The sequence below is a fragment of the Pteronotus mesoamericanus genome, unplaced genomic scaffold, assembly GCF_021234165.1.
Source record: "Pteronotus mesoamericanus isolate MK-2021 breed Mesoamerican mustached bat unplaced genomic scaffold, CSHL_Meso_final contig_74, whole genome shotgun sequence".
NCBI classification, from domain to species: Eukaryota; Metazoa; Chordata; class Mammalia; order Chiroptera; family Mormoopidae; genus Pteronotus; species Pteronotus mesoamericanus.
Genome location: NW_026555247.1, coordinates 7,502,633 through 7,529,615, shown reverse-complemented (window position 1 = coordinate 7,529,615; position 26,983 = coordinate 7,502,633). Strand labels below are relative to the sequence as shown.

General features: G+C 36.9%; 1 protein-coding gene across 2 annotated transcripts in view; it reads left to right on the top strand.

Moving 5' to 3' along the window:
* OSBPL1A (oxysterol binding protein like 1A) overlaps positions 1-26,983 on the top strand; it is a 216,890-nt gene that overhangs the window by 55,540 nt on the left and 134,367 nt on the right. For both annotated transcript variants that reach the window (XM_054583461.1, XM_054583460.1), the window contains exons 5-12: positions 3,799-3,910; positions 9,240-9,325; positions 10,424-10,568; positions 20,786-20,847; positions 20,950-20,994; positions 21,839-21,912; positions 22,031-22,094; positions 25,958-26,056. In XM_054583461.1, the coding sequence (XP_054439436.1) occupies positions 3,799-3,910; positions 9,240-9,325; positions 10,424-10,568; positions 20,786-20,847; positions 20,950-20,994; positions 21,839-21,912; positions 22,031-22,094; positions 25,958-26,056 (687 nt within the window). The remainder of the gene's footprint in view (positions 1-3,798; positions 3,911-9,239; positions 9,326-10,423; positions 10,569-20,785; positions 20,848-20,949; positions 20,995-21,838; positions 21,913-22,030; positions 22,095-25,957; positions 26,057-26,983) is intronic.

The following is a 26,983-nucleotide window of genomic DNA, read 5'->3' as shown; positions in this document are numbered from 1 at the left end:
AATAATCCATCATATAGATCCATCTCGTATAGATACTAACAAAAGAAAAAGAAAAGTTTTTCTTCTTTTCTTTTATCCTCACCTGCGGACATTCTTTCATTGCTTTTAGGGAGAGAGGCAGGGCAAGGCGAGAGGGAAACATTGATGTGAGAGAGAAGCATTGATTGTTTGCCTCCCATACATGCCCAGACCGGTGATCTTATGCTCCTCAAACCACACGACATAGGCATGTGCCCTGAGTGGGAATCAAACCTACAACCTTTGGTTATGGGTTGATGCTCCAACCAAATGAGCCACACTGGACAGGGCAAAAGGTTTTTCTTTTTGATGAGAACCTTTAAGGTTTATTCTTAGCAATTTTCAAATTTATCTTAACAGCAGTGTTAATTACAGTCATCATGTTGTATATTACATCCCTAATACTTATTTATAACTGGAGGTTTGTACCTTTTGACCAGCTTCATCTAATTTTCCCGGCCTTTGGTAACCAGAAATCTGGTCTCTTATTCTGTGCTTTTGGGTTTTCCGTTTGCTTGTTTGTTCTAGATTCCATATATAAGTGAAATCATAGAGTATTTCTGTCTGTCTTATTTCACTTAGCATAATGCCCTGAAGGTCTATCCATGTTCTTGCAAATGGCAGAATTTCCTTATATTTTTTATGGCCGAGTAGTAGGCATGAGTGCATGCACGCACACACATGCTTGTGTGTATGTGTGTGTGTATCACGTTTTCTTTATCTGTTTGTCCATTGATAAACACTAAAGTTGTTTCCATGCCTTGGCTGTTGAGAATAATGCAGCAGTGAACATGGGGGAGTGCGGATGTCTTTCAGTGTTTTTGTTTCCTTTGGATATATACCCAGAAATGGAATTGCTGGTTCATGTAGTAGTTATATTGTATTTTTAATTTTTTGCAAATATTCCATATTGTTTTGCATAGAGCCTCTATATCAATTTACAATCCCACCAACAGTGCACAAGGGTTCTCTTTTTTCCACATTCTCATCAGCATTTATTATGGGTGGGTGGGTGGGGTGCGTGTCTGTGTGTGTGTGTGTGTGTGTGTGTGTGAGAGAGAGAGAGAGAGAGAGAGAGAGCAAGAGAGAGACATTGTACAGGCCTGATGTGATAGATATCTCATTGTGGTTTTGATTTGCATTTCTCTGATGATTAGTGATGTTGACTACATTTTCATATACCCATTGGCCATTTGAATATCTTCTTTGGAAAAATGTCTATTAGGTCCTTTGCCCATTTTGAAAAATTGGATTGTTTTCTGCTACTTAGTTGTATGAGTTTTTCCATATTTTGGCTATTAACTCCTTATCAGACACATACTTTGCAAATATTTTCCCCATACTCAAGATTGTCTTTTCACTCTCTTCATAGTGCCCTTTAAATGTACAAAGTTTTTAATTTTGATGTAATCCAGTGTTTTGTTTTGTTTTTTTGGCCTCTGTCTTTGGTGTCCTAAGAAATACTGCTAAATTTAATGTCATGAAGCTTTCTTCCTATGTTTTGTTCTAAGATTTTTGTTGTCTTAAGTCTTACATTTAGGTCTTTTATCCGTTTTTCTTTTTTTTTTTTTTTTTAAATATGGTGTAAGGTATGGGTTTAGCCTAATTATTTTTTATTTTTTTGCATTTGGATATCGAGTTTTTCTGGCACCAGTCCTTTCTTTTTCAAATGGTCTTGGCAGCCTTGTTAAAAAAGCATTTGATCATTTATGTGAGAGTTCATTTCTGGCCTCTCCATTTTATTCCTTTGGTGTGCTTGCCTGTTTTATGCTGTTATCACACTGTTTTGATTACTGTAGCTTTGAAGTAAGTTTTGAAATCAGGAAGTTGAGCTCTCCAGCTTCATTCCATGTTTTCAATGCAGATCCCTTGAGATTACATATGAATTTTAGGATGAGATTGTCTATTTCTGGTGGGGGTGGGAGAAAGTCATTGGTATTTGATAGGGATTGTTCACATATTAACATTAAGCCTTCCCATGTATGAACACTAGATGTATTCCCATTTATTTATGTCTTCCCATTTATTTATGTCTTCATTAAATTTTTTTAGCTATGTTTGTAATTTTAGTGTACTAAAACTTTGCCTCCATGGTTAGGTTTATTCCTAAGCATTTTATTCTTTTTTGGTGTTTTTGTAAATGGAGTTATTTTCCTTAATTTTATTTTCTGATTAGTTCATCTTTATCTTTGCCCATTTTTAAATTGGAATATTCTTATTTTTATTGTTAAGTTATAAACTTTTTAAGTATATACTGGATATACTTTTCTTAATCAGAAATATGATTTGTAAGTCTTCTCTATCATTCAGTGGGTTCTACTTTCTTTATTAATATGAACTCTTTACATAAAGTATTAAAACACTTCTCCCAAAATGTTACCTTTAAAATGATAGGAAATGCTAAGATACACTTTAAGGATACACTTTATTAAAATATGAGACCTGTTAACCATTTCTTTATTTATAAAATGTGGTAATATATTTTATAGAATAATATTGAGCCATGAAACATCTGTTTATAGACCCTATATTATATCCTGGAAAACATGATATATTAGGTGGAAGGAGTATAGTATAAGCAACTATATCATATAACTGAAATTGTTTTAAAAAAATCTCAAACTTACGCATAGAAAAAATGATTAGAAAGAAATACACCAAAATGTTTATAGTGATAATAAAATGACACAGACAATGAGTATTTTGTTTTCTTCATTCTGTCTGTGTGTTTTAGGTTGTATTGAAACGTTTTTACTACAATTTTTAAAAAGAATATAGGAACTTTTATAATCCAAAGGAAGAATGAAACTCATGGGAAAATATAACGTGTAGTGACATAGGATATTGCTTCATAAGTGTCATTGCGCTGTCATCCCAGAAGTTAGAACAGCACTGTATTTCATCCTGCCTTAGTGTAGAACTAAAGAGCATGTGTTACCACCCTCCCCTTCCAGGGTGCTGCACATCCTAGTGAAACTAAACATCAGATCTTTAATATTCTCCTGCGTATTGCCTGCATTCTGCTCCATTTCTGCTCTCTTCTTAAATTGTATGACTGAACTGGACCAGTGACACTCATCTGCTGTATATAGTATTACTAATAGATCTGAAATTTCTAGGACAATTAGCCACTTCGAGTAAATGAGTTATGTTGCTTTTTCCCCATGATTTAATATTGACTTTAGCAGATCATTTGCCTAATTGTAAACCACTATTTCGGTAATAGTGACTTTAGGAGATCATTTGTTTTATTGTAAGCTACTGCTTAAATAATAGTATGTCCTATCAGTCTATATTACTTTAGAAAATAATGTTCTATTTCTTATAAACATCAAAATTAATTTTAAAAAATCTAGGTCTGTTGGGGAAATTATATTTTTGAACAGGCTTTGGAAGAATAACGTTAAACGAATGTAGTATCTGCTGTAATTTAAATACTATCTTTGTTAACATACATTAGTTTGATCCCATGAATCAATTTGTTTATAAAAATAGATAATTTACTTAAAAATGAATTATAGAATTTAGATATCGTCTTTAACTGTGGATTGGCAAATGTTTAAGCAATCATCACTTATTATTACAATTAGTTGAACTGTAGTATTCAATTTATTGCAGTTACTTAGTATTCACTTAGTATAGACAAAACTCATATGTTATAAAAATTCCTAGTAATTTTAGCTATTGTAGAAACTCAGTAGTGATTAGTAATGTGTAAAAGGGCTATAATACAATGAAGCCTTGGTTTAATAATAGCTAAAAATAATTTCTCTTTTTTAGGAGTTGGTAATGCTTCTTTTAGAATATAATGCTGATCCCACTGTTGTTAATGGGAGTGGACAGACAGCAAAAGAAGTCACTCATGACAAAGAAATTAGAAACATGCTAGAAGGTAAGTAGTATGCATCTTAACATAAATAGCACTTACTTTATTTATAGTCAAGGTTCAGAATATAAGTAGAAATGCTTCTAACATGCTGAAACAGATGGCACGAGCTTTTGCTCTAAAGATAATGTAATTTGGGAGTCGTTGCTTAGACACAGAATTATCTATATGAAAGTTTTCCTCAAAGCTTTCAAACTCTTAACTTGATACGACATCATGGCAAGTTTTAAAAATCTGTATATCAAATCTCCAACAAAATTAAAAGTAGAAAATTAGAGACATGGAGTATAGCTGGTAGGCAGCAGAAGCATGATAGTGGAGGAGCGCAGATGTGCAGGACAGAGAAGCAGTGGAGAGGCGTAGCTCTGTGCAGTCATGTAATACTGGGGAAGAATGCTATAGCCATTTCCATTAGCCAGTTACTAGTAACCTTTTGATGGATCAACTTCATTGTTACGAATTTCAAAGATTAAATGGCACTTAAGACAGGAGTCTGCAGTAAATAAGAGGAATTTCTCTTAACAGTTTGAGACAAAAATATTTTGATGCTTACATTGGGAAGCCTTCATGTGTTAGGATTATCCTCTGGATGGCCAGGGCTTTGCTCTAATGACTTTTTGGTAGTGTTTCTATGGTGGAGAAGAGTAGAGTTCTTAATTACTACTTTAGGAATTAGAGTTGCGGTTTCACACACATCCAGTGTTTCTTTCCTTTGCAGTTCAGAGAAGGGCAAGATAATATTGTATTTTAAAAGGTGTTGATTTCTTAGTTATTAGTATTTTTAGCTATGTAAAAACCAAGATCTTGCTTTTTATTACTTTCCAGTTGGCCTTGAGAACTAAAATCTCACTTGTTCTCTAGTTGCAAAAAGTCTGCTTGTCAGGCATCTTTAGATCAATGTCTTAATGTGTTCTTGTGCTTACAATGTCTCATTTTCAATGGACAAGTTGACACATAACAGCTTCTATAAGATTCTGTTTTATGTGATTTTGGGGAGAGGGAACATACTAGATGTGAACCCTGCCCTTTAATAAATTGTGATCTAATTGGGAGGATGAGGTAATGCCTTTGATCCTGTTCTGTCCTTTAATTGTAACAAGATGGGAACCCAGAACTGAGGTTCTTCTGACAAACTGCAATGTTCGTTTAGCCTGACAAGTTGACATTTAATGTGGCCAGTTGTACAACATGTTCTAAGACCTCCCCGGGGCTTAGTTGACTTACGGGCACTTTGATTTATCAGCAAATACGATTCTAGCCTGGAAAATAGAAATAGAAACTTAATCCTGTGATTCTGCTGATGAGATCACCTTATCCAGATATAGTATCATTTGTGGGTAGCGTGTTAAGTGGGTCAGACTGCAGGAGCACCTCTGCAGCCCACCCAGGTCATAGGTAGACCAGAAACCACATCGTAGAGCAATGCCCATAGAGACAAGAAATGTTTCACCCCAGAAAGACAGACTTCAGTAGAAACAACACAATCATACTCAAGTACCTGAAGAGCTGTTTGTAGGAGGGATAGTCTTCTTTGTTGCAGAGCAGGGCCAGCTGATGTCCCAGTTGGTGGACTGCCAGGGAGTTGGTCTTTGGGTCCAGTGTATTGTAATAATGGCTTGGGTTGCCTTGAAAGACTTCATGAGTTTTAATGATTGGAGGTATGTGTTTTGCCATGTATAATGTGCACCCATGTTTTTGGCCCAAACTTTCAGGGAAAAAACTCTGTTTCATTTTAATTTTTAATCCAATTTTAAAAGTTAAATAAATCCAATTATTGTATTCCAGGGTGTTATTTTGCATAAGAATATTGTTATTGCTTTCTAGAGTTAAACTTTCAATGCATAAGCATAAATAAAAGAATTGAAACAACTTATATAGATATGGAATTAGTACTGCCCGTAGAAAATGTGTATCCTTATTTTTCCCTCAAAAATTTGGGCAAAAAAGTGTGCATTTTACACAGCAAAATATGGTATTTGGGAGGGGGTAGGTTACACTGCTTGACAGACACAAGAGAGGAGTACCTTCTTCTACATATAACTTGGCTTTCTTTTTATTTTGAAAGATTTCCATCCTGTGGAAAAGTTTTAAGAATAGTACAATGAACACTCATACATCCTTTATTTAGATTCACCAATTGTTAACATTTTGCCAGATCTGGCTTATCCTTTTATATATTATTTAATGTTGTTTGTTTATTTTTAATTTTTCTTCCTGAAATGGGAGAAATTTGCAAACACAGCGATACTTTAGCCCTAGGTATGTCAGTATTTATCTCTTAAGAAAATGATGTTTTCTCATATAATTACAATATAATGATCAATTTCAGGGAATTTAGCATTAATATAATGCCATTATATAATATACAGTTTATATTCAGATTTTGCCAGTTGTCCAAATAATGTCCTTTGTAGAGTTTTTTCCAGGATCCAGTCCAGGTTCCCACATTGCATTTAATTTTCGCATCGCTCTAGTCTCCTTTTATTTGGATTAATTCCTTAGACTTTGTGTTTTATGATCTTGACTTTTTTGAAAAAGAAGGCAATTGTAGAATTGTTTGTAGAAGGCCCCTCAATTTGGGTTTTATTCTTTTCATAAAATTAAATTCAGGATATGCGTTTTTGGCAGGAATATTATATAAATGAGGTTGTGGCCTTTACAAGTTCATCACATAGGTGGTATATGATGTCATTTTGTTCCATTACTGTACTGTTAACTTTGATCCCTGGGTGGTCCATTGTAAAGGCATATTTCCCCTTTTGTAATAAATAATCTGTAGGAAGAAAAATTGAGACCATGTACCAATAAACTTATAATCACTGATTTTAGCATTTATTGATAATTCTTGCCTGAATCATTTATTGCAATACAGTTAGCAAATGGTGATTTGCTCTTGTCAGTTAAGAACACTTGTCCCGTTCTTACCTGCATTGCAAGTGCACTACTATTTAACCCATGCTGTGCATGTACGTAAGTGTCTCATCAGGGTAGAGTTAGACCATGACTTCTGTGATCCCTACTAACTCTGGATTCTAGTTGGAAAGAAAGATAAAGAGCTTATAGCTGATACATTTAAAATTTATAGAGCAAATGATTTTTGGGTGGAGTATTTGCTTTAAAAACATTCAGGTATAAATTGTATAAATAAAGGTATATCTCTTTAATGTATGGCTCAGTTTTCACAAATGGAACACACCCATGTAATCAGTACTCATATGAAGGAGCAGCCTACTCCCCAGAGTGGAGTATTTATTTTTTATTGGCTGGATCAGCGGTCTTCCTGCAGTGTCCTGAATGAACACCGGACAAGAAATGTCCAGGAAGACAGGACAGAAACCTATGTAGGGTTTTCAACTCCGCATCTCTATTTTTCTTCATTGATGAGCTTAGACCATCTGAGGGTACCTTTTACCTCCCTTCCCTAAAGTCTAGAACCAACATTTTGAAGCATTATTTGATTATTCAGTAAATATTTATTGGACAAATATGCATTATGCCAGACCCTGTCATAAATGCCTTGAATCCACAGAAGAATAAGAACTGGTACCTGACCTAAGAGGGGCTAAGGGAGTAAGTGACAGTCAGGGAAATACACGCAGTAGTAGAGGTGCGTACAAAAGAGATAGGGACATGACTCTTCTCAGAGAGCTCACAGTCCAGTAGCCATAGAACCAGTGAGAGGAAAGACTGAAGAGCTTGAATCCCAGCAAAAGAAGGCCTGGGGAGCCTGTGTAGAGACTTGACCGCCTTCTTCTTGAGGTAGAGAGATGTGGTTTGGGCATGGAAATAAAAGCATGAGAATAGAAGATGATGGTCTATAGTAATGTTGGTAATTTCTTCAGGTAAAGCTAGACTAGTCCCAGCTACTTCTGTACTCAGGAGATGTGTTTCCTGTAGTTGAAATGCTATGGCATACACAGCATCTCATGTAACAGCACTCAGTAATTACTAACTCTTAATAAATAATTCATTATTTCTCAGGAAGACCTGGGAAACCATATATAGTTCCTCCTTTCAACATTTGCGCAAGACATTGTACACATTTTATTTATTTATTTTTAAAGATTTTGTTTATTTTTAGAATGAAGGGAAGGGAGGGAGAAAAACATCGATTGGTTGCCTCTTCCACGCCCCCAGCAGGGGACCTGGCCTGCAACCGAAGCATGTGTCCTGATTTGGAATGAAATCAGTTTGCAGGATGATGCCCAACCCGCTGAGCCACTGAGCAGGGCAGCATTGTACACATTTTAAGGGGGATTACTAAGCCTTTCAATGAAATCGCTTCTTTTCTGTAAGTCAAAGCAATTCAAATCTAACAGAAATGAGACCTTATTACATATTATAGGCTCTTAAATCAGATTGCCAATTGCTCTCATTCCATGCAAGTATGATTTGGGAAGCAGCATAGGGTAGTGAAAAGAACATAGACTCAGGAACCAGCCTGCCCAAGTTCAAATCCTATCTCTTTTACTTCTTGGCTGTGTGACTGTGGTTAAGTTCTGTAACTTCTTGGTGCCTCAGTAAGTGCTATAGTATTTGTTAAAGAAATAACTTTGTATTCTTATGTGGAAGGATAACTCTAAACGCATTTATATGGTTTGTACATTTTCCTGCCAATGCTATTTCTTATTATTATTGGGTTGGCCAAAAAGTTCTTTTGGTTTTTTTCCATAAGATAACTCTAGTAGCACTTAGTTATCTTTAGCTTCATTTGAAACAAGTTTGTTAGATTGTATTGTGACAGCTGTCATACCAGCAACATTTTTGGCATATTATGCTTTATTATTTCAAGAAAGGAAAAAATGCAACTGAAATGCAAAACAAACAAAAAAAGGATTTCTGTAGGAGATAGCTGACACAATCTAAATATCCAAATCAATAAAGTTATTGGTGAAAATGAGAAATTGTTTTTTTCTGTAAAATAAAAAACACTATGGACTCTTTTGCCAATCCAGTACTTTTAACATTCTAAGGTTCTGGAAGGTATGGACCCTTCTGCCCACTTATCTACCTTTCCAAGGCAGATATGTAATAATATTTCAGCATAGAAAAATAACTCATAATTAATTGTGATAGGTATTGTAGTGAGTAATATACTTAAAGATCTCTGAATTGAAAACATTCATTTGAACCTGAAAGAAGCTGAAATCTGAATTTGAAATGTAAGGCAATGAGAATATTAATAAAGTTTAACTGCATTTGAATTACAATTCAAATTACTGTTACTTTTCTCACCATGGTCATTTTGGTTTTTATACATCTTTGTAATGAAATTGCTAATAGAATCCTGACTAGAAGTAGAATAATACATATATGTATTTTTTTCCTTTTGCAGCTGTAGAAAGGACTCAACAAAGAAAACTTGAGGAATTACTTTTAGCAGCAGCAAGAGAAGGCAAAACAGCAGAACTCATAGCTCTGGTAAAAAAAGAAAAACAACGTTATTTCTTAACCCTCCAGGAAACTTTTTTACTTAATGTTAACTTTTATAATTTAGTAAAATTGTGGGACCAAATTACTCAAGATCATAATAATAGAACAAAAGTCTTTAAGTATCTAAAAACACTTAGCATGGTAATAGTTTACTCAGGCTACATTTTAAAGGTTGATGTTTTCCTCTGAATTTCTGATGCATATCCACACCCCCTACTGATGGATTAAGAATCTGATTTTTCAAGACAAGTACTTTAAATTGTACGGACAATGTAAAAGCGGAGCATAATGTATAGGATCCTATAAAGAAATAAGGTTCTCTACTCTGGACGTGCAGTTTCTGAAAGGTATGCTGTGCTTCTGGAAAGTAACATGCAAAGAAGGGACAATATTTTGGAATATTTATATCATATTAGAACAGACTGAAAGCTTTACCCATTTTCTTTCTTGTTAAGAGACCTACTTTCCAGTTTCCATTTCCTGCATAGTCTCATTAAACATGAAACTCTAAATTGGCTCCAAACTCCAGACTGAAGGATAGACATTTGCTTTAAAGTTATTTCAGCTCATTTGAAAGGCCTCTTTGGTTTCCAAACATAAAGCCTAAAACATTTTTTAACTTTGTGAAATGGAGACTATATAAAGAAGTGAGCTGGGAACAAAAATTTAGTTGAACTTCAACATTTACACATATAACATTTATGGTTTTAACTCTTCTCAGTGACCCTCTGGTAGACTGATTCATAATTTTGTTGTCACAGTGCAAATTGCAAGACTAGCAGAAACAAACAACTTGTGAAGTCTTAACGTGGGTGGGGCGGCACGGGTAGAGTGTGTGGTGTCTGTTGTCGGGGGAGCGTGGGAGCTGAGATTTCATGGCGCCTTCAGGACAAGCATGGGGAATGGCATGCACTGGCGTGGTTTAGTGAGCAAGAAGCCCCTGGCAGTCCAGATACCAAGGAGCCAGCTCTGTGTCAGGCTCTGTGGTTTGGGGGTTCACCCGAACGCTAGTATACCTTTGTGTGTTTTATGGGAGAAAGTCTCTCTTGGGTGTATAATTCTGCCTTGCATTTCTTTAATTGTTAGCTCAACAGACCCAATCCTCCTGATGTTAACTGTTCGGACCAGTTAGGAAATACACCCTTGCATTGTGCAGCCTACCGGGCTCATAAGCAGTGTGCCTTAAAGCTTCTGAAAAGTGGAGCAGACCCTAATCTGAAGAACCAAAATGGTAAGCATGTTGGTTAAAGCCATTGCTGGTCATTTTGAAGCTGTACGAAGTTAATACCATATAAAATTCAGGGTTTTGTTTTAGTATCCTGCCTTTGTTAAACTATGTGGTTCCTACTTCGTTTTGAAATCAAGGCATTCACAGTAAGACTGGGAAGTCTTACTTCCCAGTTAAGACTTAAATGTTTAATAATGCCTATTTCATAGGAAGTACTAATGAAGACTAAGATAGATTTCCACCCCCAGGGGAAGGGTAAGTACAGTTGAGTCTCATTATTTGCAGTACTTATGTTCTATAAAGTTGTCTTTGCACTGAATAAGTGAATTCTGAACAGTTGTTCCAAGGGTAGTATAGAGTTAGGTTCCTGCAAGCCCCTGGTCACAATATTTTTGTCTTCCAGTTAGTGTATAACCCTGTTTTATGTGTGTTTCTATTTAAAAACTCCTTATTTCATCTATATTATTGATTCATTACCACTGAGCTCACTGCCCACAGCTCTGTAATGCATGCTTGAACGGAGTTTACCGAACGCATCTATATTCTCCCTAAGGCACATCGCAGCCTTCTTGTGCTTAGGAGCGCTGGGCAGTACTTCAGTACTATGCTTGCCAGCTAGTTTCAACAGCAAAATCTCTGACAAAAAGCCATATGAAAAATGTAGCACTGTATGGCCCTTTATGAGCACTCTTGTTTACGGTATGAGAACTGAAATAAGAAGACAGGGATCACCTTTTCTACCTCAGCTGGGAACACGTGCATCAGAAGACTCAAATTTTTCATTACTCTGAACATGTGCTTGAATGACTGAGAAATTGCCATGAGTATTAATTGGGGGATTACAACAAATTTTAGTAATAACTGAATTTGCAAGTATGGAATCTGCAAGAGTGTCACTGTTCATACATGAGAGTATGCCATGCATGTAGAATATTATCATGCATGTAGTAGCATGCATGATAATAAGATGATCATATTTCTTAGATGAGAGGTCATTAGGACCTGAACTTCATTGCCATCAAAGAGAGTGGAAGGACAAAGAAAATTATAGAATCATTTGCTTCTCCTCTTTTCCTTGACATGCCCTTATCCTCTAGACTGGCATTATCCAATAGATATATAATGGGGTCCACATATGTAATTTAAAATTTTCTAGTAGCCAGTGTTAACAAAGTAAAAAGAAACAGATGAACGGAATCTTAATAATGTATTTTATTTAAAGCAGTGTATTTAAAATACCATGTCAACATGTAACCAGTGAAAAAAATTATTATATTTTACATTTGTTTCTTGGTACTGTCTCTTTGAGATCTGGTGTGTATTGTACACTTAACAGCGCATCTCAGCTTGAACAAGCCATGTTCCAAGTGCTGAACAGCCAACTGTTTGAGACCCTCTGGTTAACCTTAGTGCCCCAACCCTACACGTACTCTCCTCTCTGCCAGAAATGCCCTTTTCCTGCTTGTCCAACTGGTAAACCCTCTTCTCACTTTGAATTAGCTCAAACTCTCTTCCTCAAAGAAGCTTTCCTTGTATCTCTTAGATATAAGTCCTTACTGGAATAAAAGAAGAAAAACTGGGGAATGGAAAAGGGGAAGCACTGAGGAGACATGAGGGAAATATCAGTTCCATGGAAGCTAAAGGAAGAGATAAAATACAGTGTAAAGGAGTAGGCTGCTTTCCTTGTTGTGTGCAGCTTAGAACGAAAATGATAAACACTGAGAAAAGGCTGTGGAATCCAGTGACTCAGGGCCCCATGGTCTTATCTGAAAGAGCAGTTTCCACAGAGTAGTTGAGCAAAAGCGAAGTTAGGGGGTTAAAGGGTTGAGTAGGAAATGAAGAAGCGGGGGCAGCACTACTTTCTTATACTTCATGTATTTAAGAACAGAAGCAATGGCTTCTTGGCCAAGAGGAAGAATTTTATTTTTTTTAGGTTAAGAGAAACTCAAGCATGTTTGAAGTTAAGCAATAGAAAAAGAGCTTGATGATTTAATTGTGAGAGAAAATGTAATTTTTAAAAAGGTGATGCTTTGATAATAGCAAAAAAATGTAGAAACATATTTAATAAAAGATGCTTCATTTTAATGGAAACAGTTATAAATGCAACTGAAGGGCAAAAAAGAAAACCTGAAAAATGAAGAGACCTACCGTGGTGGTGTTGGTGGGAAAAACTCAGCATTAGAAGGTTAACTGTTCTCCCCAAATTAATTTACAAACTTGAAGCAATTCCAGGCAGAATCCTCAAAGGGTTTTCACAGAACTTGACTAGCTGATTCTATGTTTATATGAAAAAGCCCAGAGCAGAGAACTTTAAAGGGAAAGAGAATCAGTGGGGGCCTTCCCCGCTGGGTAAAAAGGCTAATTATGAACCTATAGGTAGTAAAACATTCATTTATTCAGCAAATATTTATGGAGTGCTTATGTGCCAGATGCCGTTCCAGGAGGGGATCTAGATCTAAAGCAGTGAAGAAAAAAAAGCAAAAAACAGGCAAGTCCCTGCTTTCATGGAGCTTATATCCTAATAGGAAAGGACTGATAAAAAGCAAATATTTAATATGTGAGATGTGATATGTGCTATGGGGTAAAATGGGCTGGGAAGGGAGATCAGGAGTGTGTTGGGTATGCAGAGCGTTGCTGCTTTGTAAAAGATGACAGGAAAAGCTCTCTGGCAGAATGGTATTTAAAACTTGAAGGGAGGGAGCACACCATGCCCGTGCGTGGAAGACAAGCGTGGTGCTAGGCAGGGGAAACTGGTGACAGTGTGTGCCAGGGAAAACAAGGAGGCCAGTGTGTCCAGAGCAGAGTGAGAGAGAAGGAGAGTGGTTGGAGAAGCGATGGGAGCTGGATCATGAAAAGCTTTGTGGGTTATTGTAAGGATTTTGGCTTTGACTCTGTGTGAGACGGGAAGGTGTGGGCGGGTTTAAAATGGAGCTGTGATATGACCTGGCTTATGTTATAAAAATGATCAGTCTCGTGGTTGTGAAGAGAATAAATTCTAGGAGGGCAAGGAAGGAAAAGGATTAGTAACTAAGAGGTTATTGGAATAATCAGGGTGAGAAATGATGCTGGTTTGGATCATGATAGTGGCAAAGACCCTCTAAACATAAAAACTTGGTATTGGTGCTCAAATATACTTTTTACTCTGTAGTTTTCATTCGTAACCTACATCCTTGAACATTCCTGTTAAAGAGCTCTTGATAAAAGTCAAGATGGCACCTTCTGAAAAAGTGTGTGTGTGTGTGTGTGTGTGTGTGTATTTTATTTTATTTTTTAAAGCATTTTATTTATTCATTTTTTTTTACAGAGATGGAAAGGGAGGGAGAAGAAGGGAGAGAAGCATCAATGTGTGAGAAACGTTAGTCTGTTGCATCTTGCATGCCCATAACCCAGGCATGTGCCCGCACTGGGAATTGAACAGGTGACCTTTTGGTTTGAGGGATGATGCCTAATCCATTGAGCCACACAGTCAGGGCAATATATATATTTTTTAAATCATAGGAGTAATATCAGCATTATAGAAAGTTTTAAAAATAGAGAAAGAACACAAATTATTAAAATGCAACCTTTGTTACTTTGGCATATTTTATAATCTTCTAATCTATTTTCATACTTGTTTTAGAGCATTTATAAATTGCAAAAGTAATGTTTACTTACGATTTAAGTGAGAAAAATGAATGCACCAAAAAATTGTAATCATCTGTGACCCAAACATCCTAAGCTTTAGTTTTTAGCTGTTAATTTTCTAAAATCTAGTAGACTGGGTTTTTTAAAAAATGGATTCTTTCCAGAGCTTCTTTTATTAACCTATCACTTCTTTATTTAAATTGAGGTATAATTGACATTAGATTAGTTTCGATTGTACAACATAATGAATTGATATTTGTAAGTATTGCAAAATGATCACCACGATAAATCTAGTTAATCTGTCACCACATATCATTACAAATTTTTTTCTTGTATTAAGAACTTTTAAGATTTACTTTCTTAGCAACTTTCAAATACAAAGTGTGCGGCGTTACTAACTGTAGTCACCATGCTGTACCTCACCTCACCAGGACTGACTTATTTTATAACTGGAAGATTGTTTTGATCCCCTTTACCCATTTTGCCGACCCCTCCCCCCTCCCTACCTCTGGCAACCACTAATCTGTTCTTTGTTAGATTTTTTTTTTTTAATTTGAAATAATAGACACCTACTCAAGAGTATAAGCAAAAGAAAGGTCGTATTATTAATATAAGAATACAGTAGTACCTCATGGTATGCCAAGGCAGGAAATGCTGTTAGGCATCAGAAGGGATGGCCTAAGGAGCCAGAAAGCTGTTAGGAACCCAGAAGGTGCCACTCACGGTGTGTGTGGTGTTCTCTCACTCTGACATGGTCTGTCATTTTGGCCTTAGAGCAGGTCAGCGGCATTTGGTTTTCAGTGTGCATGATGGAAGATGACTGCCCTCTGACTCCGTAGATCAGGCTCTCCTGACCTTCATTTTAAATTGCGGTGGGAGAGAATCTGATGGTACCTACTTGTGTTAGGTGTCTGCCCCTGGTGCAGTCAGGTGGGACAGTGGGGACAGGGCCGCATGGCGCATGCATGGCTGCTCGAGGCTTTCTGTGGGAAGTGTGGAAAATCACTGCTCAGAGAATGGTGGAAGGGTGTGGTCTGGCAGACACCTTAGAAAGTGTCTACACTCAGTTTAGTTAATGTCTTATACATAGAGTTGACATATTAAAATCCTGCTTTTTATCAAGCATCAATAGTTTTTTTCCCATATTGTCCCTGGAAACATAGTCTTTATGGCTCGCCTCCTGGATAGTAGTATTTCACATGGATATAATATAATCTTCACTCCAAAACTTAATGATAAGGACAATTATTTTTTTTATTTTCCTATGACTAAATTAGTCTTTTTTTTTTTTTTAGAGACACAGATGTTTTAAATTTTTAATCAAATTTGTTGATCCTCTTTTTTATTCTAACTCTGCTATGCCTAGGTGGAGATTGATAAATATTCCTAGTTTATCTGTAATCACAAAGACAAAACATAAATACACATGTAATACCAGGCAGTAAGGTGCAGAAAAATAAAATAGGACCAATGGGATAAAGAGTGATGGTTTTGGGGAGGAGCTGCTGTTTTGGAAAGGGGGTTCGGGGAGGCCTCCCTGCCGTGACTGAGCGAAGAGCTGAGTGGAGGAGGGGAGGGAGCCCCGACGGTACCTGGCAGAAGAGGACTGAGAGCAAAGGGTCAGCAAGTGTGAAAGTTGTGGGGTAGGACAGCACTCAGCGTATTTGAAGAAGAAGAAAGCTGCCAGGGTGCCTGGAGCAGGGCAGGTAGGGGAGGTAGGTAACCCCCAAAAGGTAGCCAGAGGCCCACCTCCATGGCTGTGGTTGGAGGGTTTTGAGCAGGAAAAGTGATATGACAGCTGTATGTTAGGATGTGGCACATTTGCTAATTACTTACCTTTATACTTACCCTTTGTTGCACAGTCTTTCCTTTCTGTTGTTTTGTTATGCCTTCCTCATACATTTGAAGAATTTACTTTCTTTCTATGTTTTCTATTCATTTATTGTTTCATCTTGTGCCAGTATTGCACTTTCAATGATTATTTTTGTAATGTTTTAATATCAGATAAGGTTTCCCCTTACTACTCTTCAATAATTTTCTTGGACATTTTTATCTGTTTTTTCTCCCAGATGGCATTTAAAACAGTTTCATGGGTTCTTAGTAAAAATGCTTTGGCATTTAATTAAAATTGCATTGTATGTAAATTAATTTGAGGAGTGTTAACATTTTTACTTAATTTTCCCATTAAGGGGAAAATATGTCATGCCCAATATAACTGTTGGATTATTCCTGTTTCTTACTTTATTTTGTTGTGGTTGATAGGAGATGTAGTGCGATTTTGAAATGACTGGTATGGTGCCCATCCAGGTAGGGAGGCTATTTCATTCAGCTCAAAGGCATTTTATTGGATGCTTATTGTGTGTCAGGCACTTTTGACACTGAATGCAGAAATGAGGGCTCTGTACTGGGAATTCAGCTCATTGGCAGGAGTTCAGAATTTATTTTTGGCATTAGGGCAGGATTCTATGAAAGAAATCACACTGTCCTCCTCTCTGCCTGAAAGAATAATTTCTCAAATGCCCTGTAGATAGAATGAAAATAACAGAGTTGGCAGGCCTTTTTATAAGACATCTTCCTATGTGCTAGCAATTTCTCAGTTAACATTACAAAAAGTTTTTTCCCCACTAAAAAATATATGGTCAGATCCAGTTTTACCCATCAGCAGTTTTTGTTTTGTTTTTTTTTTTTAAGATTTTATTTATTTTTAGAGAGAGGAGAAGGGAGAGAGAAAGAGAGGTAGAGAAACATTTATGTGTGATTGCCTCTCGCCTGCCCCCTACTGGGGACTTGGCCCGCTATCCGAGCAGGGGTCCTGACTGGGAATTGAACCCGTTGACCCTTTGGTCCGCAGGCCAGGGCTCAATCCACTGAGCCACACCAGCCAGGGTGAGCAGTTCTGTAACTGCCTTTAAAATAAACCTTAAAGTCATGAACTGCTCCCTGTTTTTACTGCTGTCTGCATTTTACTACTTACTCTCCAGCCAGACCACCAGTTTCTTTCACCTAGACTACTATTGCTTTGTGACTATATCCTTGCTCTCCTCTTGCCCACATTTACAAGCCATTTTCTACATAGCAGCCACAATGATAGTTTTAAAAAAATTATTATAGCAATTATCAAAGCTTAAAAAATATAGTGTAATTAATTGATGTACACATCACCCTCTTTTAGGAATTATCAATAATGATTACTCTCCTAATATGTTATTTTATCTATACATATTTTATATTTATAAAAGATAAGGTCTCCTTTGAAAATCATGACAATATGATAGTTGCACAACTCTGTGAATATACCAAAAAGCATTGAATTATACACTTTGAATGGGGGAATTGTGTGGTATATGAATTACATTTTGACAGAGGCATTAAAAAGCTTAGCCATAATAGCATTATTTTATTAATAATATTATAATTTCTAAGCATCATCAAATAGTGAATGTTCAAATTTCCCCAATTATCCTTACAAGTTTTTTTTTTAACACTTTGACAGAGTTTTAAACGTAAGTCAGATCATGTCACTCTTCTACTTAAAACCCTTCAGTGGCCTTACATCCCATCTAGAATAAAACTCAAATTCCTTATACTGGCTCACAAAGGTGTGTCCTACAAAGCCCTTATATGATGTGGGTCTGTCTGACTATTTCTTGCCCACTAAATAGTTCAGACCCTTTGCATTAGCTGCTCCTTCTGGTGGAATGTCTTTCCCCTGTATTTTCACAAGGCTTGAGTCTTCCAATTTAAGCATTTCTGCCTCAGAGGCCTTCCCTGATTAGTCTCCCAATCTCCAATCAAAACTGGTATCCCAGTCTTTCTCTGTCAAATCATTCACTTAAAAAATATTGACACAGTATGGTTTATTATCTGCTATCTATCCTTCTCTATCAATTTATTGTCTTTTTTCCCCCTTTTCCAGCTTTCCCCCCTTTTTTTTCCTGTCATGTTCACTGCTATATACCCAGCGCCTAAAATATTAGTTGGTGCATAATAGGCTCTTTTTTTTTTAAAAAAAATTCAGATACCTTTGTCTCCATTTTCCCGCCACTGTTTTACCCTGCTCCACCCACTCCCACCTCCCACCTTCAGTCCTTCCCCACTTTGGCTTTGCCCATGGGTCCTTTATACATGCTCTTTGATTTGACCCTTCCCCTTCTTTTCCCTGTTACACCCCCCCACCGACCCCCGTTACTGTCAGGTTTTTTTTCTTTCAGTGTTTCTGGTTATATTTTCTGGCTTGTTTGTTTTGTCGATTAGGTTCCACTTATAGGTGAGGTCATACGGTATTCGTCTTTCGCCCCCTGGCTTATTTCACTTAGCATAATGCTCTCCAGTTCCATCCATGCTGTCCTGAAGGGTAGTAGCTCTTTCTTTCTTTCTATTATGTAGTATTCCATGGTGTAAATGTACTATAGTTTTTTGATCCACTCATTTACTGATGGGCACTTAGGTTGCTTCCAGGACTTGGCTATTGCAGATTGTGCTGCTATAAACATTGGAGTTCATAGGTTCTTTTGAATTGGTGTTTTGGGATTCTTAGGATATAATCCCAGAAGGGGAATCACTGGCTCAAAAGGTAGTTCCATTTTTAGCTTTTCGAGGAAATTCCGAACTGTTTTCCGCAGTGGCTGCACAATCTTCGTTCACACCAACAGTGTACTAGTGTTCCCTTTTCTCCACAACCTTGCCAGCACTTGTTTGTTGATTTGTTTATGATGACCATTCTGACTGGTGTGAAGTGGTATCTCATTGTGGTTTTAATTTGCATTTCTCTGATGGCTAGTGATGATGAGCATCCTTTCGTATGTCTCTGGGCCCTGTTTATGTCCTCCTTGGAGAAGTGTCTATTCAGGTCCCTTGCCCATTTTTTAATTGGATTGTTTGTCTCCCTGGAGTGAAGTCGTGTGAGTTCTTTATATATTTTGGAGATCAAACCCTTATATGAGGTATCATTGGCAAATATTTTTTCCCATACAGTTGGCTCCCTTTTCATTTAGCTGATGTTTTCTTTAGCCGCGCAGAAGCTTCTTATTTTGATGAAGTCCCATTTATTTATTCTTAGACTCTTTTTAGGAGACATTTATACCAAAAAAAAAAAAAAAAAAATTCCCCAACACATACCAGGTGTTTGGTATTTATAAAAAGGCTTTTGTACATTGAGGCCTGTGCACATCCCAGCCTGTCTGTGGTTTGGGGTTGCTATCTGTCTCATAAGGCAAAGTAGAGGGTTGTCTCCTGGGAGGACAGAGTCGTCTTCTCTGAAAAAGCCTCCTACATAGATGGCTTTGACATCTTCCGGGAATTGAAGGGCAGGGATTGAGGCCTCATGGGTCTAGTCTTCAGCTGAGGTAGAGAGGAAGACAGTGGTTAAAACCAGAAAGTGTGGGATGTAGTTACCTCCAGAAAACATCGCTGTTAACCCAGCCTGGGCTTCATGGTAGTCAGAGCAGTGGATTCCTTAATAATAAAATAATAATATAGTTTTTTTAAAAAAAGGTTATTTGTAGCCTATAGCACCTTGCTGCATAAACAGAGTTTCAGTCTGATAAGCTATTTTGGAAGGGCTAGTTTTTGTTGTAAATTTGATGTGTAGCCTTTGTTTCAGTCGTAATTAGAAGCTGTCTCATGTTATGAGATGATTTTTTCGGTGTGCATTCTTCATGCAGTGTCCTGCTCACTTCAGAACTCAGTAAATAACTTTGAAAAACAAATTCTGTTTTGTGTTGTCGTCGTTGTTTGGCAAACCAGAGAGTGCTTGCATGTCTGAGGAAGCCATAACCTCTTGCTGGTTTCATTCTCCATTATCATGGTTTCCTTGTGTCCTCAGTTGTGGACCATCACACCCTTAGTTTGTCAGTTGTTTCTGCTGCCTGTTCCCCAGGAAGGGAGCTTTGGAGTGGCGGTGGCAGACTGAATAATGGCCCCACACAGATGTCATTAGTTAAGTAACTTGAGATAGGGAGAGAATTTGGAATTATCGAGGTGTGCCCAGTGTAATCACACGGGCTCTTAGAGGGAGGAGGAAGGGGATCAGAATATTGAGAGAAGAAAATGTGAGGATGGAAGTGGAGGCTGGAATGGTGCACTTTGCAATGGGGAAAGGGACCACGTGTCAATAGATGTATGTGGGTGGCCTTTAGAAACTGGAAGAGGCAAGGAGACGGATTCTCCCCTAGAACCTCCAGAAGGCATGCAGCCCTGCCAACACCTTGATTTTAGCTCAGTAATAATCTTGGACTTCTGACCTCCTGAACTGCAAGAGGGTTAGTATGTGCTCTTTTAAGCCACTAAGATTGTAGTAAATTGTTAGAGCAGCCATAGGAAAATTGATACAGTGACTTATGGCAAGAAAGCTTGAATGATCTCAGAACTTGTACAGAGTGTTCTGAGGTTAATCTGATTTGCAGTCTTAATATTAGCTATGAAAAGGAGTCCATAAAGAATTGAGATGGCAACGTCAGGCAGGTAATTTTGGGGGAGAAGAAAAAGGTGGAGTTGATGGCATAATGAAAGAATATTATTATGTGCTGCATTTGCAGCATCGATTTATAGTGCCCTTAAGCTTTCGACAGCCTTCTTTTTCCTTATATTTTACACAGATCAGAAACCCCTTGACCTTGCCCAGGGTGCTGAAGTGAAGCACATTCTTGTTGGTAATAAGGTATGTAGTAATAGATTACATATATAAAATAATTTTTATTAAAAATTTTTGAATTCTTAAACTATGTAGATGCATTTTTAATGAAAATACATTTTGCAATAGGTCCTCTACAAAGCACTGAAACGATACGAAGGCCCTCTCTGGAAGGTAGGTTGGGATGTCTTTTTAAACTATAAAACTGGGAAGAAGAATTCTCAGGTATTCTGTTTTTGTTAAATTTTTTTCAGTTATTTCTGAAGTATATGTGATTTAGTCACTCTTGGAGTTTTATAATGCAGCCAGTTCTGCACTGCTGGACTTCAGTAGGCATCCGTTTGTAGCAGCCGTTATCTTTTGTGTTCATGGTCTAACACTTTTAGGTGAGCAAGTTTGCATGGAACAGAGTGGGGGGAAATACATTTTTCTTACTTCATCATAGAATTACAGTATTTTTCAGGATTTAGGAAGAATTTAATATTAGAATTTTCACAGAGCACACCTATAAAGTCTTTCTGCTTCTAAAAATTTCTGTGCATTTTAGAGTTCAGTTATTTTCTATGATTAACTATTTTAGACCATGTAATTTCTTCTGCACTTGCAAACACTCCCTCTATATATTTAAGTACGTATATCCTTTTATTGCATAAAGTAAATTTATGCAATAAATTTAGGATAATCTTGTTTTTAGAAGTTCATCAGGACTTTGAGGAAATGGTCTGTGAAGCCCCCAACTGATATATTTCCTAGAAATATCCCTGAACAGTATTGTCAGACTGTAAACTTTGTTCGTCATTGATTGTATCACTATGGCATTTCCACTGTTCCGCCACCCTGTAGTGGTGGTATGCTTTCATTGCACATAGTACCTAAGTTTGTGTTTGATTGTTTTTTAATGTTCAGTAGTACTGTTTAGTTGAAAGACTCAGAACTTTCAAAACTAACTCACTTTTTTTCAGTCAAGTATTTGGATCTAGATGTGTCAACTTGGAAAATCTTTGTCATTTTCCCATAGAGTTCCAGATTTTTTGGCTGGAGATTATTCTGGGTGGTGTTAGAACATGGAGTCCTTTCATGGTATAGGAAACAGTACGTATTAAGATCGTTTTACATGTTAAATTGCAGCATGTAAATTTTGAAAGATTAAATAAAAGTTTTCACTTATCTCTTTTCCTTTTACCTTGATAATTTAATATTTATTTTGAAGGCCGGATGCAGTCCGTAAGATTTATCGCCAGGGGTGCAAACACCTAACTCAAGCAGTGTGCACGGTAGGATGACACATCATCTTTCACTCAAGCCATGAAATCAGTTCTGCAGGCAATGGCCCTACGTCATTTGTATAAGCTGCCTTGTTAAATTTTGCAGTAGAAAGGACTTGAAGAATTGGGGGGAATTCTTCATTTTAAAACAAATCAACTTTTGTGTATCCTCACATATTGTGGGATGAGAGATGAGTGATTCAAAAACATTTAGAAGTAATAGATGTGTCTGTACAGGGTGGGGCAAGGTAGATTTACAGTCGTTCGTATGGAAAATAATATATTAATAACATGAGAATAAACTTTCATGTACTCACAGCTGTAAAACTACTTTTGCCCCACCCTGTGTTGGTGTAGTTATACATATATATGCATGTACATGTGTGTATATATGTAGCTATATGTGGGTAAAGCAGGACAACAGAAGATTTTCTGGTGTTTAAATAGAATTTAGAGCCTATGTCAAAATCAAGATTCTTAGGTTCTCCGTATTTACTTCTGCCTGTTTCACTTTTACCAAGCCAGAGACAAAGCAAGCTTTTCCTCTTTGCAGATTAGTCTTAGGCTGGAGTGTAGACATAGTCCCTGTTTCCCACTTCCCATCCTCAGGGTTTTCGACCTGCCATTGCAGTCCATCTACTCTTAGAGCTGACACCTGCCTTTTTGAGGGCGGACACTCTTAGTCCAGCAGTGTTCGCAGCCTTAGTCACATTCTGCAGCAGGACAGCCTAGTGACACAAGCTGTCCCTTCAGTCTTCTCATGCCCCTTCCTTCTCTCACATTAGACCAAAGCCAGGGAACCTTTTTCCAATCTTAACCCCTCTGATCTTTTTGTTTCTTCTATTGATGCAGTTCTGACCATTTTCTTCAGCTCCTGCCCTTGAGTTTCTGCTCGCGATTGTTCTAGTCAAGACTGAGGTTTTTCCTCACTTAGGCTCTTTACCTTACTCTTGTCTACATTCAGCAAAAAGCAAACAAGTTGCTTCCCCTGTTCTTTTAAAAATTTGTTGGTCTTTAACTTTTCTGGAACTGAGTAACTCCTGCTGTGTTATGCTTTACCTTGTTTTATAATTTCTGTTTCTTATATAAATGTCTACTTAAACCCTACATTTATGAATATCAGCCCATATCAATAGATGCTACTGGGCATTCATTGAGTGTTCACTTTCTGGTGTCTTTAGGTGGCAGCTTAGGTTATTGATTTGAGATCTTTTTTCTAATACACGTAACATGAAATTCACCATCTTCATTTTTAAAGGTACAACTCAGTGGCATTAAGTACATTCAGATTATTTTGTAACCATCACCACCATCCATCTCCAGAACTCTCTCATCCTCCCAGACGGAACTCAGTGCCTGTTAAACCACAAGCCGCCTCTCCTCTTTCCCCCAGCCCATGGCGGCCGCCATTCTCCTTTCTGTCTCTCTGAACTTGACTACTCCACGTCTCTCATATAAGTGAAATCATACGGTATTTGTTCTTTTGGAACTGCCTTGTTTCACTTAACATAATTCATCCATGTTGTAGCATGTGTCTAAATTTCTTTCCTCTTTTAAAAAACTTTAATTATGGTAAAAAAGCCTATGAGATAAAGTTTACCATCTTAACCGTTACGTGTAAAGTTCAGTAGCTTTAACTGTATTCACTTTGTTCTGCAACAGACCTGTAGAACTTCTTTTATCTTGCACAACTGAAACTATACTCATTAAACAACTCCCTATTTCCCATACCTCCAACCCTTGGTACCACCATTCATTCTACTTTCTTTTCTATGAGTTTGATTATTTTAGATACCTCATGTGAGTGGAAGCATGTAGAATTTGTTCTTTTATAACTGGCTTATTTCACTTAGCTCAGTATCTTCAAGGTTCACCCGTGTTGTAGTATGTGACAGGATTTCTTTTTCACTGCTGAATGATATTCCATTGTATGTGTATACCACATTTTCTTTATACATTAATTCATTGATGGACATTTGGATTGCTTCCACCTTTTGGCCGTTTGAACAGTGCTGCAGTAAACATGGGTGTGCAAATATCTTTTCTGCAAGATCTTGCTTTCAATTTTTCTGGATATATACCCACAAGTAGAATTTCTGGATTACATGGTAGTTCTATTTTTAATTTTTGAAGAACTTTCCTACTGTTGTCCATAGCGGCTGCACCAACTTCCATTCACATTGGCTTAGTTTCAATCATTCAAAGCCATACTTTCCCCTTTGTTGCTTTTTGGTTTCATCCTGCTCAGTGGGGTAGCTTGTATTTTCATTATCATTTAGTTCAAAATATTTTCTAATTTCTGTTGTGATTTCTTCTTTCAACCAATGAATATTTAGATGTTTATTGTTTAATTTCCAAAAAACGACAGTTTTCCTGATTATCTTGTTTTTGATTTACAATTTAATTTCATGTTGGTCATTGAACATATATGATTTCTATCTTGTCAAATGTATTGAGACTTGCTTGATGGCTCTACTTATGGACTGTCCTAGTAAATGCACTTGAAAATAATGTGTGTTTTGCTATTGTTGATTGTAGTGTCCTGTAAATATTTGGTAGTGGTTGATAGAGTTCACATTTTCTATGACTCCTCATTTTGGCCAGTTGTATGGACAGCTGAGAGAGGGGTGTTAAACTCTCCAGCCATGCTTGTGAAATTGTTTATTTCTTGCTCTATTATTGATCACATATTTACATTGATTAATTAACCCATTTATCATTATGTGGTACCTCTCTTTATTTCCTGTGATACATTTTGTTTTGAACTCTCTTTTCCCTGATACTAATGTAACCACTCAGGCCTTGTTATGCTTCCTGTTGGAATAGTGTTGCTTTTTCTACTTATGTACTTTCTACCTATCTAATGTTTTTTATTTTCTGTCTTTTGTAAATAGTATATAGTTGGGTCCTTAGTATGCATTCTGACAGTTTTTGCCTTTGATAATTAGATTTCATTTGAGAATGTGTTCCACGTTCGTATTAATGTATCAGGTAATTTTGGATTGTATCTTTAATACTATGAATGTTAAGTTTTGGAGATTCTGGATTCTTGTTTTTCTCCATTAAATGTTAATATCCTTAGTTTTAGCAGGTCTTTTTCTTGGCTGGGTTTGGATTATGAACTGTTTCTTGGACAGCAGCTCTCGTCTGCATTTAGATAGGTTGCATTTAAATGACTGTTTTGAATTTTTTCTGTGCTCAGTTAAAGATGTGACTAGAGAGAGTTTGGGACCCCCTCCTGTCTCTTTCCTTTGGGGATTCCCAGATTTGCTTCATTACATGAATTTAATTCCCCCAAACAGAAAAACCATGTGTTTTCCCACATGTGCCCCTGCTGTTGTATGACCATTTGGACTGTACTTAGTCCCAGGTGAAAAACCTTGAGGATAGGAACTTATTTGCAAAGCTCCTTGTTTCCTTTCTTTCAAGTTAATGTGCATCCCTCACTCCTCCCATCAGTCTGTCAGTTTTTGTTCACTCTCCAGTTCTTCAAGCAGTTGCTCTTTGTTTGGTGTCCAGGTCTTTACAGTTTTCTGCAAAGGGGTGAGGGGTCCTCTGGTAGGGCCTTGAAGCAGAAGTCTCTCCCTTTCCATTCCTAAATCCCCTCCCTTTCCAAATTTATATTTCAGAAAGAAATAATTATTTCTTCTTTTTCTTTTTCCCATCCTTGTCAATTTTATCTATTCCTCGTTCTTTTACACTCAGTTAAAGAACTCCTTGTTATAAGAAGTAAAGAGCAGGTGATATTTTAAATGTTACTCTGTTGGGTATAATTAAATCATATTAATAGTTTTAAATTTATATATAAATAATTTAAGGTTCTATTTTATGTGTATGAGTGCTGTGGTCTTACTGACTTCTTTTTATCCAAGGTAAAATCCACTGATAGCTGCCTCTTCTTTATTAAATGTTTTGACGACACTATTCATGGCTTCAAGGTTCCTAAGAATAGCCTTCAGCAGTCAAGACAGGTAATTTTATGGCTTCATTTATCTTTCATAAAACCTAAAGAACATTTAGAAACATAAAGAATGTAAGTTGAAAATTAGCATCCAAAATCTTGTTGATTGTACCTTTTTAACAGGGGTGATTATATGAAGCTTTTTGAAATTTGGCTTATGAATTAGTTCTGTATCAACATGTACCTGCAGGTATTTTTTATTCTCTCCCTCTCTCTCTCTCTCTCTCTCATACATACATACAAAATATATATAAATTTTGATTCTATTACTGTAAGATGCCCTTACTGGTTTTGGAAAAAACCCTACCTAAATGATTATTTAGCTTGCCCCTAAATTTGTATGTGAGGAAACTGAGAACAATAAAGTTGTTGCAATCTCCCAAGCTCTCCGAGGTCATGCAGCTTGTAAATGACAGAACCTGGACTCCAGTCCAGCAGTTCTGATTTAAAATAGTGTAGACTGAGTCTTCTTCTTCATAAATTGAATGATAGCAGCAAGCAAGAAAATTAGAATTTATGTGACAGAAATTCACAGTGCAGTTATTTAATGGAGAGTCCATATTCTTTTAGATCAAAGCAGTATTCATAGACCTCTCTTGTTTCTCTGAAGTTATGTAAGGGGTTGAAAGATTCTGTTTTCCAAAGTGGTTAACTTTGGCCCTGCAAGAACCCTAAACAGTTCAAATCATGGCTGTCCCAGCATTTCATAAAATGGTAGGATTTGACCCTGAGTAAATACTGTAAGAAGTGAGGAATAAGTAAGACAGGTATTTTTAGGGCAAATAATTTTTTTGTGAAGTCAATGATTTTTTAAAAAAAATAGTAAAAGTTAAATCATGAAGGCAATTGTTGGTTCTCTTAAAATGGTCTGAGTTTCCTGTGCTTATAATTTGATTGCAAGTTAGTAAAATTGTTTCGGTATATATTATTCTACAGT